Genomic DNA, 18,011 nt, shown 5'->3' on the forward strand with positions numbered 1-18,011 from the left:
AGGTAAGAATAGGTGGAAGTGATCATAACCAAAAAGCCACGAAGATGTGGCTTCAAGTGTCTCACTTGTGTGACAGGACTTTCATGGTGGCAAGAGGGCAATATGCAGCTCAAAAACAAGAAAGGATGAAACCCCCCACATTTTGGCTTGGTTTTCAAATGGAAACCGAATGGAAAGCAAGTATTCCACTTTTTTCCTTTCCTATCTCAGCTGCAGGAATCTTGGCACTGTGAAGCACAAGACCTGAAGCTGGGAAGTGTCCTGTTACATAAACGTTCCGTGGGCAAAATGGAAAACAGTTGTATGTTTATTTAAGCTGTCAAAAGTGCTTCTACCTGTTGCCAGCTAAGAGCAGGAGGAGCTGGGTGGTGAGGGCTCTCCCTTTTCTGAAGAACCTGTTTACAGAACAACTTGAAAGGCTCAGGTGAAGAGGACAGACTCCAACTGTGCCAAAGGTGGCAGTGTGTTCAGGCCTGCCTGGGATGGCTGGAGGCTGGCAGTGCCTGCAGCAGGAGGGAGTTGCACAAGTGGGTGCACAGATCCTCTTTGCTCTGGAGGGGTCTTTGACCTGTGTGTCAGCAGCTGCTGCTCTCTTGGAGACCAGGCCAAAGACCTTTAGGGGTGTCACCTCCTGTGCCATCAGCGCAGGCTCCTGGCTTGTGGTGAGGAGCTGCCTGGAGCCTTCCCCTGCACCCCCAGCCCTGGCACTGCCTTTAGGCCCTGGCCCGTGCATGGGCTGCAGTGCCTGGCCCTGTACCTCACTGATCCTGATGTGGCTTCCCTGTGTGCCCAGGGACTGCCTCATCCCTGCAGCCTGGGTTGGTGTTTGGCAGACTCTGGCTGATCCTTTCAGCATTGCAGCACCTGCTCCATTGTCCTTGCCTGGACCTGGTTACCACTTTCATTGCTGAGAGATACTTTTGGGTTAGAAAAATGTATTTATTTATAATATGGAGTGTTGATGGTGCTAATGCATAACTGATAAATGTTGTAATTAGGCATTACGTTACAAACAAGGCTGTATTATTTCAATAATACAAATAATTAATTCAAGAATGCTCATTACAAATGCACACAAACCTTTAGGTGTTCATTAGAGCACATTTTTTTAAAACTTAAAATTATTAAGTGAGATGAAACAGGCCACCTACCTCCTCTATAAATTGCTTCTTGCAAGAAGCTTTTGCTCAGGGACGTGTCCAGATTAACATGTTCTCAGGCAATCCCTTTGCACTCAACTAGGCAGCTGTGATGTCCCAAACACAGGCTTTGTGGGCATTCCTGCCTGCCTCAGCACAACGAGATAGAGGTGATGGGATGTACATTCAGTGCAGCCCTTCTAGAGCTGCATCACTGCTTTGCTAACACTCCCTGTTATGCAGGTGTGTTCCAGCTGCAGGTGTGGGATTAGCCCTTAGGTGTGCCTGGGAATGGTGGCCTGGAAGCACCTGCCTGAGCTCTGTTTGAATCAAGCCAGCTGAACTATGCTCAGCACATGTTCTGTTTTCACTGGTGCCTCTGGGAAATGAGAATCAGTCCTTGCTTTTCACTGGGTGCTCCTCTGCCCAATGACTGCATCAAACTTTGGAATGGTCATCTTCTTCAGGAGGTTCAGAGCACGTTCTGGGAACACCCTGAAAGAGACAATGACATGAAATTGAAAGTGGGATAGAAACTTAAATCATGGGGAAAAGCGGTACCGCAGGTGAGAGAAGAGCTGGTCTGGGAGCAAAATGCATGCACTCATATGAACTGAGACTAAGTATTATACTGGGTATTATTTCCATAGCTCTGATCAATCTCTGCCTAATTAAAGTCCAGTCCTGGCCTTTTAGGACAGTTTGAATGCCAGGTGTCTCTGGGCACTATGTGAACAGCAATATTGCTGCAGGATCCAGGAAGGTTCAATATTGTACAGATGTAGGTGTGCATTACATTTCATGCTCTGAAAAGCAGCAAGCCTGTGGCAGGATGAGATCTTAAAGCTAAGGTGCAGTTTCCACTCTTTAAGATAACTTTCCTTAAAGACTTTTGTCTTTTTATCCCCATCCTAAATGATGAGAAAAACCCCACCAAAGTTCACCTTGTATTCTAAGTGCTTTGACAGCATCAGTTTTGACTTGCCTATGCTTCTGCAGACGTGCACTCTGAACAAGCAGCTCTTGGAGTTGCAAAATGATTTTTCCCACTGTCTGGTGTTTGGTTTAGCAAACAAGAAACTACTGAGGGTCTCATGGGATAAAAGGGGGATAGAAACTGAAATTTAGGATTTAACTGAGAAGCTAACTTAGTTGTTTGGATGTGAATTCCAGATTTGGAACTGGAGCTCTGGTAAAAACACCTCCTCAGCAGAGCAGCTGCACTGGGTAATTAAGTTGTGTGAGAGGATAGATCTTGCTTTATATAGCAGAGAGCAGTAGAGCCCTTTTGAAGGAACATTCTCAGCTTCTGTGGCCTCAGTGCTGACATGAAGGAACAAACAGTAATAAGCAGCAGGTCCTCAGCTCTTTCTGGAACTTCTGCTGACTCAGAAGTTACAAGTTTGAACCTTTCATACTCAGGTAGTGTTGTTGTTTCCACACCCATTGTTTCATTTTCTTTTGTACTTACATTTCAGAAAGCAAAGCGATGTTTAGCTGCGGTGGAACAAAAACCATTTTCTGGTTGGTCACTATTCCTTCCATCAAAGCCTCTACAACTTCTTCAACCTCCAAAATCTTTCCAAGCCTACACAGGAAAGCAAACACATAGCTGCAGTTTGGTAAAAAGGGGTGGTACCGGCTGATCTAGAAGGCACAAATTCAGGTAATTCAAAGGCAACAATTACATGGCTCAAAGGACACTGCAGAATTTCTTTAGCCAATGATACACACTGTTGTTCCACAGCCACTTGGAACAGAGGCCTAAAGCTGGGGATTATATGCAGTGCCCTGATGCAAAGAAGGGAGCACAGGAATGCAGAGTATTGAGAGTTACCTTGTACTGGGGTTTTTGACAAATCCAGTGTTTATAAAAACCGGACAAAGGCACGTTGTTTTTATTCCATCCTTTCCCAGGGCAGACAGCTCCTCTGTCAGAGCTTTATGGAATCCAACTGCAGCAAACTTGCTTGAGCTGCAGGAGGGGAAAAAGTACAAATGAGAAGGCAGATATCCTATTTCCACCTTTCTACCACTGAAAATGGCCTAAACTATCATACACATACAGTAAAGGCTAGGATGCAAAAACCACCAAGTAATATAACCCAGCTGAGAGACAGGCCAGAGTGTAGTGGTGGATTAGATATTGAAACTTGTGGAGTAACTGTGTAATGCATAGCAGGTGTCTCAAAAAAAAAAAGGCACTTTAGTTGCAAACAGACAGACAAACATCAGGAATTCTTAGAAAATTGCTACTGAAGCCTATCAATTGATGGGCATCCTATTCTTTTGCATGAGAGAAGATTCCTAGAGGGAATGCAGCCTGAATCTCTAAAATTAAGAAGGATGGGCAGGATAGAAACGGAGATTAACCCTCTACTGTTTATTGTACCACACAGGAGCATCTTGTAACAGTTCTGTGTGACTTTTGAAATAGAGGAGCATTATGCAAGCAAAACTGAGGAACAGCCTGCCATGGAAATAGGTGTGGGCCTGACGTTTAAATCAGTTCCAAAGAAAGGAAAACCACAGAATCAGTTGATTGATTGCTATGGATTTGGCAGCGTAATTCCAGTAAAATCCCTGGCTGGAGAGTTCTCACACTGCTGACAGTGAGTCACTTTCTAAGGAGGACTATTCCCGGGAAAAGATTGCTCTAATAAGCAATGTTCCTGGGGTAAGCCTGCTGCAGCTGGAGCTGCCTATATGGAAGCCTGGTTGTGATGCAGGGTGGCAACATGCAGTCTAACAAGTTTTTGGTGCCTGCGCCATGATTTTCCTGACATGTTTCAAGTAGAAAAGTAATTTGATGTCATGATGGCAGAAGGTCAGGGGCGAAGTGAGCAGGGAGGACCTCATGGTGGGAGGCTGTTACAGAACATCCACCCAGGACAAACAGGCAGATGAGATGTTCTACAAGCAGCTGGCAGAAGTCTCGTGGTTTCCAGCCCTTCAACTTGCCAAATGTCTTCTGGAAATACAACACAGCAGAGAGGAAGCAGCCTGGGACATTCCTGGAGCGTTTGGAAGACAACCTCCTAACACGACTGGTAAGAGAGCCTACTGGAGGTTTCCTGGTAGATGTGTTGTTTGTGAACAGAGGAGTGGTGGGTGATGTGGTGGTTGGTGGCAGTCTTGGGCAAAGGGACCCCAAAATGTCAGAGTTTTCAATAGTGTGTGAAATAAAGAAGGGCACCAGAACTTCTACCTTGAACTTGTGGTGGGCAAACCCTGGCCCTGTTTAGGGCACTGGTTGACAGAGTCAGTCCTGAAGGGCAAAGGGCTCCAGGAAGGCTGGATATGCTTTAAAAAGAAATTGTGAAATATTCAAGAGCAGCCTGTCCCCATGTGGTTCAAAGACAAATGGTCAGGGAAAAAAGACCAGCCTGATTAAACAGAGACTTAGGCTGGAACTCTGGGGGGAAAAAAGCAATGTTTTCTCTCCAGATGGAGAGTCAGATAACTTGGGAGGACTATAAAGATGTTGCAAGGTCACATGGGGAGCAGATTAGAAGGACCAAAGCCCAACTAGACCTTGGGCTTAGACACAACAAAAACTTTTCTATAAATACAGCAAAAGGAGGGTCAAGGAATGTGTCCATCATTTGTTGAATGCAGAAGGTAGTGTAGTGACAGAGGATGAAGAAAAGGCAGAGGAACCTAATACCTTCTTTGTCTCAGTCTTTAATATTGTCCAGTTGTCCCTCAGGATTCTCAGCTCCCAGAGCTGGAAGTTAAGGACAGAGAGCTGAGGGAAGGGCCCATAATCCAGGAGGAGATGGTTAGTGACCTGCTGTGCCAATTAGACACGCACAAGTCTATGACCTCTGATGGGATCCGTGCCAGAGTAATGAGGGAACTGTTGAAAGAACTTGCCAAACCACTTTCAATCACCTATCAGCAATCCTGCTTAACTGGACAAGTTTCATCTGGCTGGAAATCAGCAAATATAACACCCATCTACAAGAAGGGCTGGAAGGATTGTCTGGGGAATTACAGGACTGTAAGCCTAACCTTGTTTCTGGGCAAGGTTATGGAAGAGATCATCCTGAGTGCCATTACAAGGCACATGCAGGACAACCACATAAGCCCAGCCAACGTGGATTTATGAAAAGAAAGCCCTGCTTGACCAACCTAATCTCCTTGTATGACAAAGTGGCGCACCTAGTAGATGAGGAGAAGGCTGTGGATGTGTCTATCCAGGGTCTATCTAGACTTCAGTAAAGTGTCTGACACCATCTGCCACAGCATCCTCCTAGAAAAACTGTCTGCTTGCAGGCTGGGTGGGTGGACTCTCCAATGGGAAAAAATGTGGCTGGATGGCTGGGCCCAGGGAGCTGTGGTGAATGGAGATAAATCCAGTTGGCAGCTGGTCACCAGTGGTGTTCCCCAGGGCTCTGCTTTGGGCTGTCCTGTTTAACCTCTTTACGGATGATCTGGACACAGGGATGGAGGGCACCCTCAGTAACTGTGCAGGAGACACTGAGCTGAGTGGAAGTGCTGATGTGTTCCAGGGATGGAAGGTTCTGCTGGAGACCTGGAGAGACTCCATCAGTGGGCTGAGGACACAACTACAGGAGGCTCAAGAAGGTGAAGTGTCAGGCTCTGCCCCTGAGCCATGCAATGACACAGGCTTGGGACAGAAGGGGACACCTGGGGTGCTGGTGACAGCACCTGAACCTGAGCCAAGGTGTGCCCATGTGGCCAAGAAGGCCAATGTCACCCTGGCCAGTGGGACAGGGAAGTGGTTGTTCCCTGTCACACCTGAGTGCTGTGTGCAGTTCCAGACCCCTCAGTCTGAAAAGGACATTGAGGTGCTGCAGCATGTCCAGAGAAGGGAAAACAAGGCTCGTGAAGGGTCTAGAAAACATGTCTTATGAGGAATGGCTGGGAGAGCTGGGTTTGTTTAGTCAGGAGAAAAGAAGGCTCAGGGGGAGACCTCATGACTGTCTACAACTCCCTGAAAGGAGGTGGAGGGAGATGGGGTCATCTCTTCTGCCATGCCTGCAGTGATAGGAATAGAGGAAGTGGCCTTAGGCTGAGACAGGGGAAATTCAGATGAGATATTAGAAAAAATCTTTTCACTGTTAGGGTGATCAGGCACTAGAATAGGTTCCCCAGGGAGGTGGGGGAGTCACCATCCTGCAGGTATCTAAGAGGCATTTGGATCTGGCACTAGATGATGTGGTTTAGGGGTCACAGTAACAGTGCTGGGTGAATGGTTGGACAGGATGATCTTGAAGGTCTCTTCCAACCCTGATGATTCTATTTTTATAATCTACGGTCAATGTCACAATGGCAAAAAGATCAAAAGCTACTCACTAAGGGTTTACTTGACAACACTACAACAAATCACAGAATAACTACAATCTAAGTAGGAGAAGGGAAGAAGATACCTTTTTTGCTAAGCAAAAGTCTGCATTGGTGGGGAGAGAAAACAGGAGAGTCTTTCATTAGTAGATGTGTCACATGACTGTTCTTTCATACAAACATTGCTCAGGATTCACTCAGAGCTAATTACTCAGTACTTTCTGAGGGAGAAGATGCAATTAAATTTTGAAAAAATGAAGCAAGCTCATTTCAAAATCACTTACCAATATGCCACCATGAAAGGAGTCACAAGATGACCTGCTGCTGAAGCCACCGTGACAATGTGCCCGTAGTTGTTGTCCATCATGACTGGCAGAAAAGCTCTCGTGGTCTTGGAAGTCATTTAAACCAGGAGGCAAAATGCAGGGGGCAGGAAGGAGGAAAAGAACATTGTTTTCTTAGGCGTACTCAGCACTGACCCTCAATGTCATTCACTAGGTGACCAAAGCTATCCCTAAAGCTACGAACTGCACAGCTCAAATGCAGATTCCCAGAGCCACAGGGAGACCTGCTCTCTGACCAGTGGTGCAGCTGGCAACCTGCTCTCCAAAGGTTTCAGCAGCTGGCTAGAAACAGGAGTTGGTTTCCACTTCTCTCCTTTGCAGGTTTTAAGGTTTCAGGTGTCAGCAGAAATGCTGGCAGAGTCTCACCCCCAGCACATACAATAAACCACTTGTCAACCTATGGCTTCTCTTTTCTTCTGCCACAAACAAGTATTGCTGAAACCCTCCCACCCTGTCAGCCCCAGGACACCTCTGACAGAGGCCAGTGTGTGCGGCAGATGAGGCTGTCACCAGCCAGCTCACACCTGCCAGAGGCCACTCCAGTTTCCCAGCACACAGTCTGCAGTCTGCTTAGGTGCCCCTAGGCTATACAGTTCATTTGGTAATTCACTGCTAATAATGGTTGGTCTGAATATGCCTCCTCAATGACACTCCCAACAAACTGTAGCTATGGAGATTGTAGTGGCCCTTACCCACATGTGACCCAGAATGTTGACTTCAAACATCCTTTCTATCTGGTGATCCTGAGTCGAGAGAAAGTCAGCAGCTGTAATCACACCAACGTTGTTCACGAGGATGGTTACATCCCCAATATCCTTCTTCACCTTTTGGAGAGAAGAAAAAAGCCCAAAATTGTGCTGTCACTCAGGGGAAAAAAAAAAAAGAAAAAAAAAAAAGAAAAAAAAAGAACAAAAAAACCCACCACACCAAAACAAACCAAAACAAAAAAACACCCCAAGATATGCAGGGGTGGGGAAGATGAGCCATAACTAATTAAATTTTTAACACTGCATCTTTAAGGGAGAAGGAGATCATGCCACATTTCCAGACGTGGCAGGAACTTTGCCATAGTAGAGCCACGTAATCTGGTTTAGATCTGGTTCTCTTCCTTTAATAAATTCCAGTATTTACTGTGTTCCACAAACTGTGCACCGTTTGGACTGGGTAGTCACAGCTGGGACCATGAAGGTCCAGACTGTTTTGAGGCAGCTGGACTACAGCCATTACAATAAAATGTTCCAGATGTCCTCAGTGCTGTCTATGTTCCTTCAGAGGCTGGAACCATAGAGAGCAAACTTGGCAACAGGAGGTGATGTGCTGGAGCCTCTCAAATAGGATGGGACTGGCTGTGATGTTGGAAGTGCTGCAGCACCCTGTGTCCAGAGAGCTGCGAGGAGTAGGGAGCTTCCAAGGGCTTGCAGGATTTGTGTACCACACCTCTTGTCTAGTTTTCCTGCCTTCTCGGGGAATCAAGCATGGCTGAGAAAGCCTTTGGCCGTGCCCCTGCTGCCCCACCTTGTCTGCAGTGCTGTAGATCTCCTCCCGTTTGCTGCAGTCCACCACAAAGGTTTGAACAGTGGCTCCCAGCTTCTGGCATTCTGCTGCTGTCTCCTCAACGCCGTGCTGGAAGAGGCAAAGACACCGTGCACAGCTGTCCCCTCACCATGGCTGAGCAGCAGGGGCTGAAGATGTCCCTGGATTGGGCAACCACTGCCCAGCCCCAGAGCAGTTCATGGCTACCCAGGGAAAGAGCTGTAGGGGGGTTGCTGTGAGGACAGGCATTCTGGCCTTAAATTCAGGATCTGTGTGTAGTGACAGCCAGAAAGGCAGGCTGGCAACAAGACTGAGTTTGGCTTGGTAAGGCACACAGAGCAAGGCTGCAGAAAGGGGCCACACAGTGCCTATCACAGCACAGCAGGCAGCACTGTGAGTGTAAACAGCTCTTAAAACACAGGCCTGGCTGACACCCTGAAATATGAAAATTGGCTCTATGTGTTTCTGTATTTACATACTGGGTGTGAGAAGAGTGGTGTCCTCCACAGTGCACAATGTAGAACGATTTTAATTTCAGAATGACCTTTGAGACACAGAGGTCAGAAGCTCCCAGAGCAAAAGTGACTTGGTTGTATCCCATGTGCCAGAAGGCCATGCCAGTGGGAACCTTTGCAGTGAAAAGCTCTAGGTTACGAACTCTGCCGTCCCTGTGGTGGACTGGGTGGCTGTCCTCAACACCAACTGCTGTTTAATGCTGAGAGTTCCCAAGAAGGAGACCATGTCAAGGTAGTTGGGTTGGAAGAGCATACTCCTAAATCCTCTGGAATGCACAACCTCTCTTGGCACTGTATTTCAGCTCCGGCTAACACCCACGCTTACAATCTACTTCCCAGCAATAAAGCCAGGTGTCGCTCGCTTCTAAATTTATACCTTAATCCCCCCATTCTATCCAGTGAACATGAACAATTCTCTGCTTCACTGCAGCACTGTACACTTTGGGAGAGGGGTGCCATGCCTCCTCCCAGCCCTCCAATGTCTGGTCTTAGGCATAATGGGTACCACAAACAGACACTGAAAATATTCAACACTATCTTTCCTGTTTATCCATCCTCTTGCTCAGTTTGTCTCCGGTTTGGCATATTTTTGTTTGTGGTGGGCTGGGTTCTGTTATGCGGCTTCATGATGAACTCCTTTGCTGACCCACTGTGTCAGAAACAGGAAGCACAGCCTTTCATCCACCCTGTTGCACCTATACCCAGCACTTGGCTTGGATCCCTTCTGAATGCCATGCTGCATGTTTGTATCTGCCCATCCTCCCCATGCCACAGCTCTTTTGCATTCCAGTCAAATCATCTGAAACAAAGGGCTTGGGCCAGTGTAAACATTTAGAGAGGTGCCATCTACGCGTGCAGCTGCCCAGAGGGCAGCGGAGCTCACACACAGCCCGGCACAGCGATGCTGCTGATGGGAGTGCAGAGAAAGCGCATCTCCCAGCAAGGCACACAGAACACCCGAGGCCACAGAGAGAACAAGTGAAGGCACACCCGCTCCTCTCTGCAAACAGCCTTCTGGTCTCCGCGGGCTTTCTCTGCCAGCCCAGGCAGCGGCTCCAGCAGCAGTTTCCTGAGCACTGCTTTCCCTCTCGCAGGTGCCCTGCCGCCTGCTGCCTGCTCCCTCCCGAGTCGCACCGAGTGCCCGTGGGGCCAGAGCCCCGCATCCTCTGTTGCCAGTGCGGCCAAAGCCTCTCCTGGCGCTCAGCATCCCAGCCCGAGGAGCCGAGCGGGAGCCGGCGGCAGCGGGCTGGAAGGAGCCGATGGGGGTGCGGTGGGGTGCTGCCCTTCTTCCGCCCCTAAATGCCCCGTGCACTGGGAGGTCGCGGAGTGCGGACACGAGTGTGTCCTTACTGATGTTCCCAATTACCTTATTGATGTCCCACAGAACCAGCCTGCTCTGGCGCTTGGCGAACTCCAAGGCGGTCGCTCTCCCGACGCCATGGCCAGCGCCCGTGATGAGCACCAGCTCCCCGCTGAGAGACTTTCTCCTCACAGGCACGAAGAGCTTCACAAAAGCCTCCAGGTAAGAGTAGAGAAGCGTGACCAGGAACAGGAGAAGCTCCAGGAACAGATTCATTGTTTTCCCGGAGCTCCTCCAGTGCGCGAACTGCGCCGGGACCACCCCGCCGACCCGGCCCCACAGCCTGCCCAGGCCACGCCCCCGATGTTCGACGCCCAATCAGAGCGCGACTGAGCGCGGGGGCGCGTCTGTGGGCGGGGCCAGGCTGGCGGCGTGCGGGGGCCCGGCCGCGGCCGGGGGCGGGTGCCCACCGAGGTGCGCTGTCGGTCCCTCTCCCCTGCTCCACGGTGGAGGGACAATAACATGGGAAATGGCGAATCCTAGGTTGGGATAAGGTAATTGATTAAAGTAAAAGATCTAAAAGAGAAAAGGTTATTCCCCGCGGGAAGCAATGCTTCCGCACGCACATCGGTCGCTCCGGAAGGCAAACACTGTAAATAACGAGCGCCCTCCCTCCCCTTCCTCCTCCTCCTTTGCTTATGTTTTATGTCTGAGCTGACGTCACGTGCCATGGAATAACCCTTTGGTCGCTTTGGGCCAGCTGGCCTGGTTGTGTCCCGTCCCGTGATCTTGCCCGCCGATGCGGCTGGGAATGTTGAGGACTCAGCGCTGATGCCGCGGGAGCAGTGCCCAGCGGCAGCCAAAACACGGGCGTGTCACCAAGCCCTCCCTGCGTGCCAGTGCACGCCCCGGCACGGCGGGGCGGCCGCGGGCACGGAGCTCCGCCTCGGCCAGAGCCGGCACGGGGCGCTGCCATTGGCGCCGCTCCCGCCAATGCGGGGCCGGCTTGTACGGCGCGGGGCCGCAAGGAGCGGGATCGAGGAGCGGCATCCCGGACCGGGATCGAGGAGCGGCATACCGGAGCGGGCTGCCTGGCATCGCCCGCCCAGCGCCCCGGCCCGGCCCCGGGGCTGAGGCGGAGGCGGTGCTCGCGGTGCGGTCGCGGCGGGGCCGATGCTGCTCCCGGCCGGAGCCCTGCCTCGGGCGGTGGCCGTGCTCTCCTTCTCCGTCCTGCTGAGCGCCCGGGGCGCTGCCCAGCGCCGCCCGGCCCACAGGTACGGCGGGCTGTGGAGGTGGCGGAGCCGCAGGAGCCCGGGGAGGGCCCCGCTGTCGCTGCCGGCGGTCGGCGGCCTGTTCCGCCGGGAGCAGCCGCCTGCTGGCCCGGCCGCCATCCCGCCCGGCCGCTGCCGGCCACCCCCGGCCCGTGTGCGGTGCCCCTCGGGGTGTCCCTTTGGGGCGGGCCAGAAAGGCAAACGGGGCTGTCCCTTAAAGTGATGTAATTACTGAAACGTACAAGAGCGGTTTTGCCCTTTCCCACGTCTCTGTTAAAAGGGTTGTTTTGGGGTTTTTTTTTTCGTGAACTTCCGGCGTTTCATGAGTTGAATATTAAGAGGAATCTCTTCTAATTTCATTAGATGTTGGAATGGGCTGCGCCGGGAGGTGATGGAATCACCATCCCCAGAGGTGTTTTAAGGAAAGGCGGGACGTGGCGCTCAGTGCCGTGGTCGAGGTGACACGGTGGTATTTGGTCATAGGTTGGGCGCGGTGATCTCAAAGGTCTTTTCCAACCTTATTGATTCTGCGATTCTGTGAAAGAGCTGAGTTTATTCCACTTGCTGTAATGTACTTTGCAGACCGGGGATTATAGAGTGGGTTAAAACCTGATGAATGAGGTGGTTGTTGTTGCTTTTTTTCTTTTAGTAATTTATCTGCAAGCTGTTGGTCCCGTCTTCATCCTGTAAACATGTTCAACAGTTATAATGTGAAGTTCCACCACAGCAAAGCTCTCACCTCCCCGTATCCAGGATCACACATTGAGCGTAGCCAGGTTCCTGAAGATAAAGTGGGCTGGCTGACTGAGTGGGAAGATTATAATCCTGTGGAGTACACTGCAAAGTCTGTTTTGGCCGGACCCAGTTGGGCAGATCCCCAAATCAAGTGAGTGGAAATGGCGGGTCTCTTCCCCTGTGGACATGAAAGCAGGAAGTGGTCATGAGTTCAGTTAACAAGATCATCTTAAGTGATGTGTGATTCTGCAGTGATGTGTGAAAGTCAAGATTAAGGACAGTGGTGGTTAGAGAACTGAGTCGTTTCGGTTTGTTGTGAAGGTCTTTGACACATATTTTTACTGAGCTGATGATTGAGATTGGAATAATGGACTGCTGTCGATGCTGTGCAAATGTTTCTGTGTGTTGTGAGCTACATAAAAATCTAATTCTCCTTAAGAATTTGGAAGAACATTTTAGCGATACACTTGTTTGTTTGTTCATAGTTAAAATGCAACATGAACAAAGAAAGTGTAATTGTAGTTTTTGAAGGGAGTGCTCTGCCTCAGGAAATGTGAAAGGTTGAATTAATTACAGATTTTTTTTTTTTTTTGGTTACTGTGTAACAATGAGGGTGTCAGTTCCGTCTCAAGTTACAAGGGATAGGACAAGAGGAAATAGCCTCACCTTGTGCCAGGGGATGTTTAGGTAGGATATTAGGAAAAATTTCTCCACCAAAAAGTTTGCCAGGCACTGTAACAGGCTGCCTAAGGAAGTGGTGAAGTCACCATCCCTGGAGATATTTAAAAGACATCTGGATGTGGCACATGGGGGCATGGTTTAGGGGTGGGCTCAGCAGTGCTGCGTTGAACTCGGTGATTTTAAGGGTCTTTTCCAACCAAAATGATTCTGTGATTCTACAACTCTAATCTTAACAAAAATATCTTTGAAACACTTTGTCTAAATGAAAACTGAGAGATGGAATATTAAATACTTTAGTTCGGCACTTTTGTCTGCAGAACTAAATACAGGGAGATTGTAATCAGAAAAGGTTAAGACTTCATAGCTCCTTTAGGAAAGGGAGGGCCTGCAACTCCAGGTCTGGTAAAAACTGCTCATGAACACACTCAAAGGGGTGTTGCTGGTCTGATGGCTGGCATGCAAGCTTTTGTGTTTTACAGTTTGTCTCTATTAAATTCTTATTTGCCACGCAGTGATGAAGGTTTTTCTCCCAAATTCAATGAGAGAGATGGAGAAGTGGAGAGGAAGAGTCTGAATGGCTTGTACGTGGTCGAAAATGGGAGACCCCGGTGAGTGTGGGGTTTTTGTTTGCATATTCCTTTCAGTGATGTAGTTGCAGTGCTCTTACAGGTCTGTCAGTTCTGATACATGGTACCTGCTAGGACAAAGCCCAGAGAGAAAAATGGAATCTAGTTTGATGAATCTACGTTGATGAAGGAGAAAAACGTGTTGTGTCTCTTGCCCTTTAAAGCACATAAGTGCTTTAACACCAAATATTTGTTGCTGTCCTTCCCTTTATTTAGTCTTGATTTTTTTGAGCTTGTTTTGCTTGTTTGTTTTGGTTGGGTTTTTTGTTTGGTTGTTTTTTGGGGTCGTTTTTGTAGAATATTTTGAATGTGGGGAAATAAATACATTTAATGCACTGCTGTGTTAAGGGTTTGGAAATTTAGCAGAAAATAAACTCCCTTTTGTTTCAACTGGTCCTCACAGATCAAGAAGAGCTGGGTGTGGCTGGCCTAATTTCCAATTGCAACCAGTTCAAGACTATATGAGTTATATACTTTGGCATTTATTTCAGCAATCCAGCGGGAAGGACTGGCCTCACCGGCAGAGGATTGTTGGGGCGCTGGGGACCAAACCATGCTGCTGATCCTGTTGTAACCAGGTAAGGGACTGGTGACTGCCAGGTACCCTGCAGCAGAGAAAAAAACCCTCCATTTTACTTCTTTTCTGCAACTCTGGACAGGATATTACTTTTCATGGCCGTTTTCTCTGTGTGTAAGCCCATTCTGCTTTTGGTATTTAAGAAACACTAACTTGACTTAGTCTATGATAGGAGGAGGTGGGATTAGGATGCTCTTTTTGTCATTGTATGCATTGCTTCGATGTGCTTTTTCCAGCAGGATGTGTGTGTATGTGCTAAGCCTTTTACACAAAGCATTCAGAGAAGGTTGTGTGGTTCACAGAAGTGTGAGATAGAAAGTGCCATGCTGAATGCAGAACCATTGTGGAAAATCATCCTGATGCATTTTACTTCTTCCCCTTTCTGGAAGGATGCTGATGCTACTGAGTTGCTTCCTTGAAAGTAAATATTGGCATTGTTTTTGTTTTATTTTTTTGTTTAGACAGCTTTCTGCTTTGCCTGTTGGTTGTTGTTAGTTCTTTACTGAAGGTGATGGTGGCTGCTTGTGGTTTTGCCCTGGCGCTGCTGCAGCCTGTGTGACCATTCTGTTCCAGCAGAAACATTCTCATCCTCTTAGCATGGATTGGCACAACTGCAGCTTGGAGAGCTTTCAGAGGAGCCGGTGCTACCAGCCTGGCTGCAGAAACCAGTGCCTCATGGGCATTTTCTGCCCCTTTGGCTGAGGAAAACCCTCAGTGTTCTGCCCTTGGTTGCAGTCCTGCTGGATGGCATCTGTTGGTCGCCCCTGGCTGTTCATTTTCTGCTATGTTTGTCCCCACACAGGTAGCAGTGCCTTGCTGTTCCTCTCTTAGGCCCATGTGTCAAGATGCAGCAAAACATGTTCTTGTTTGTCATTTTCTGCAGGTGGAAACGGGACGGAAGTGGCAATAAAGTCACTCATCCAGTTTCTGGCAAGAACATATTGCAGTTTGTAGCCATCAAGAGGAGAGACTGTGGGGAGTGGGCCATTCCAGGGGTAAGGGCAAAGTTCCAGAGGCACCTGGCATTTCCCTGCTGGTGAGGCCATGAGGCAGATATGGCACGTGGGTGATGCAGGTGGATGTAATATACTAAGAGCCAGGAGTTAAAATGTGTAGAATCTGAGGGATAGTATTTTTTGTTTGTTTGTTTTCCCCCCTCCAAGGGCATGGTGGACCCAGGGGAGAAGATCACTGCTACCCTGAAGCGAGAATTTGAGGAGGAGGCCTTGAACTCTCTGCAGAAATCCCCTGAGGAGAAAGCAAAACTGGAGAAGCAGCTCCAGAAGCTGTTCAGCCAGGAACACTTAGTGGTGAGCTCTGTGTCTCTTGTGGTAGCCCCTTGGACATGTAACTCACAGTTGTATGGAACCTGAAGAAGTGCAGCTGAAGTGAAAATAAGTTGTGATGCTCATGTTCTTGGGGTGTAGGACATGGAAGGGACTGTTGAAAACTGTAAGGGCAAATGTGTCAGAGGGAAAGAAAAAAGTATGGCTGATTCCACCTTGTTTCTTGTGACACTGAGCTTATTCTGGCTTGTTTGGGACCTTGTAGGTGTACAGAGGATATGTGGATGACCCTCGTAACACTGATAATGCCTGGATGGAGACAGAGGCTGTGAACTACCATGATGAAACAGGTAAACATCTCCAGGCCTGCTCTTAGTTGCCTTTTACTCCATACATTGGTTTGAAATTGGAGCTGTTGTTGAGATGAGAATGGCAATGAAATCGGGGGAGTGTGAAAGTCAGGTGTAGAATATGGGACTAGATTCTTAAATTGATCTGTTATCTTGGACTCCCATTTTTCACCTGTAAGATAAATCTGTCTACTTAGATGCTTCTGATGTGTCCAAGCCAGAGACTTCATGCAGTGACATTGCCTCTGAGTTTTGGGTAGTAGGTGCCAGTCGTGAAGTTTCACATGTCACTTGTCCTAGATTTATTGGTCTCCAGAAGTAGTGGAGATAGTGTATCCTTGGCCTCTGTTTCCAATAAAGAATAGAAAAACATTTCCTTGGTTGTTGTCTATGAAGTCCTGAGATTCTTTTTAAAAACAGAGTGAAAACTTAGGGAAAAAAAAAAAGGCAATTCAGAAGCCTGTATACTTCCCCTCTTAAACTAGTTTTTTTTCATTTTGGGGCTTTCAGTAAAATTTTGATTTTTTTTTCCATAAGTGTATATAAGTTTCAGAATTCAGTTTATCCTGTAGAATAGTATGTGAGAAAAGGAGCAGACAGACGTTGAGCAAAGAAACAAAAATCATGCAGATGTATTGGCTAAACTTGGGGTAGTAAGTACATGTTGCCATGATGGTTTCCAGTAACTTCTCATCCTGCTGGTGATACCCTAGGAGTGGTGACAGTGACACTTCTGCCATTCAGATTTGCCTTAAAACAGTGCAAGAATGAAAAGGGTTTCTGGCACAGAATCAGTGAGAGATTTAGTTGATTTTTCTCTGAGAAGCAGTTGAAGATTGCTGCCTGTGAAGAACACTGTGGAAGGGCAGAACTAGTAGGATGTGAGAGGGGTAAAAGCAGGAAGAAGAGATGCAAAAGCATGTTCTGACTCTTGCTTTGTGGACAGGTGAGACGATGGATAACTTGCCTCTGGAAGCAGGTGATGATGCTGGAGTGGTGAAGTGGGTTGACATCAGTGAGAAGCTTGAGCTGTACGCGAGTCACAGCTACTTCATCAAGCTGGTGACTGAGAAACGAGGAGCCCACTGGAGTGAGGATCCTGCCTCTGAGTGCCACGAGTGATGGAAACTTGGAACTGGCAGACTCTTAGAGGAGAATACATTTTCCAGCCTTGAAACAGATGTCCTTGTCATCCTCAGTGAAAATTATGAGAAATTCAGCTGGGAAGAGCACTGGACAGTGATAAACAGAGGCTTTTTCAGACACTTCAGATTGCTTCTTTTGATTTCTTAGCTAGTGTGAAATGAGAAGAATGTGGAGCTCTCACTTTGCTTTCTTGGCTTCATTATTTGCAGCTGTTTCATAATGTCTGCAGATCTGCATGGCAACCCTGGCATTCTGACTGGTGTAGTTCACAGGCTCTGTATTTTTGCACTGGTTCCTTTGCAGAAGTGTGAATCCCTGAGGAATGAGAGACTTGTGGGCTAACCTGAATAATGACTTAAATTAAGTGCTGCATAATAAAGTGACATTTCTTTTCTGAGTCATTTCACTTGACATATCTTTGCAGTGATTTTCTACTTTGAGAGATTACTTTTCACATTTAATTAGTTTTTAGTTTACTGTGTGGCTGGGATTCAAGTGTGACTGTGCCTCTGTATCAAAAGAAAACTATTGGGAGATGAAACTTCGTGACTGATTTGAGGAGCTGAATTTTGAGGCTCCTTTTCCCACGGCTTATGCCGGTACAGCTGTTGTGGAGACTGCAGCGTAAACAGAATCACTAGGAAGAGCAGCCTTAAAGTATAATCCTGTAAATTGTGCTGGTTTCTTACCGTTCAGGTGATGTGAGTAACTTGCAGTCAGGAGGCTGATGGGGGCCTTCTATGGCATCTGTGCTGCTAACAGGGGCTGCACAACAGTTGCTGACATCTCTTCCTGTGGTTTTAATCGATTGCTGTTAATTGTGTACTGTCAAGAGTTGGTGACATTGACAGCTGAAAGTTGATGTGGGCCCCTGAGGACTTCAGGAATTTTGATCCATGTGTTGAAGTAAGGTGGTGATAAATGTCATGGTCTGGAATTACCTTGTGTGTCAGTACTGTGACACACTCATGCACTGTTGGGACTTTATCTACATCCTGCTTAACTGATGAATGGGTTTAGAGCTTTCTCCTTTTCAACCCTACCCCTGCCTCCCAATTAGCTAGTGAAACCTGGAGGAGTCGCGGGTGTTTATGCAGGAAACCCCGGGAATCTTGCAGAGTTATTAGTATGTTCCTTTCAAAGGAAAAAGTAACACCAAGAGGTACTAATTTTTCTTCCAATCCTTGCTCACCTCTTC

General features: G+C 48.0%; 2 protein-coding genes across 2 annotated transcripts; one reads left to right on the top strand and one right to left on the bottom strand.

Moving 5' to 3' along the window:
* Nucleotides 1–246: 246 nt before the first annotated feature.
* On the bottom strand, nucleotides 247–10,486 carry LOC136291414 (17-beta-hydroxysteroid dehydrogenase 13-like). The gene is made up of 7 exons (XM_066186461.1): nucleotides 10,208–10,486; nucleotides 8,309–8,416; nucleotides 7,486–7,617; nucleotides 6,734–6,840; nucleotides 2,977–3,114; nucleotides 2,611–2,727; nucleotides 247–1,634 (listed from the first exon to the last, which is right to left on the bottom strand). Exons 1-7 carry the CDS (start codon nucleotides 10,415–10,417, stop codon nucleotides 1,547–1,549), a joined length of 900 nt encoding a protein of 299 aa, XP_066042558.1. The 5' UTR covers nucleotides 10,418–10,486; the 3' UTR covers nucleotides 247–1,546.
* A 601-nt stretch (nucleotides 10,487–11,087) lies between these two features.
* NUDT9 (nudix hydrolase 9) lies at nucleotides 11,088–17,214 on the top strand. Its single transcript, XM_066186459.1, has 8 exons — nucleotides 11,088–11,415; nucleotides 12,062–12,298; nucleotides 13,341–13,436; nucleotides 13,946–14,032; nucleotides 14,915–15,026; nucleotides 15,195–15,341; nucleotides 15,583–15,667; nucleotides 16,614–17,214. Exons 1-8 carry the CDS (start codon nucleotides 11,315–11,317, stop codon nucleotides 16,787–16,789), a joined length of 1,041 nt encoding a protein of 346 aa, XP_066042556.1. The 5' UTR covers nucleotides 11,088–11,314; the 3' UTR covers nucleotides 16,790–17,214.
* The last annotated feature ends 797 nt before the right edge of the window (nucleotides 17,215–18,011 follow it).

Source organism: Chamaea fasciata, unplaced genomic scaffold (genome assembly GCF_029207755.1).
Source record: "Chamaea fasciata isolate MVZ Bird 193981 ecotype frontalis unplaced genomic scaffold, bChaFas1.0.hap1 SCAF_6, whole genome shotgun sequence".
Lineage (NCBI taxonomy): Eukaryota > Metazoa > Chordata > Aves > Passeriformes > Sylviidae > Chamaea > Chamaea fasciata.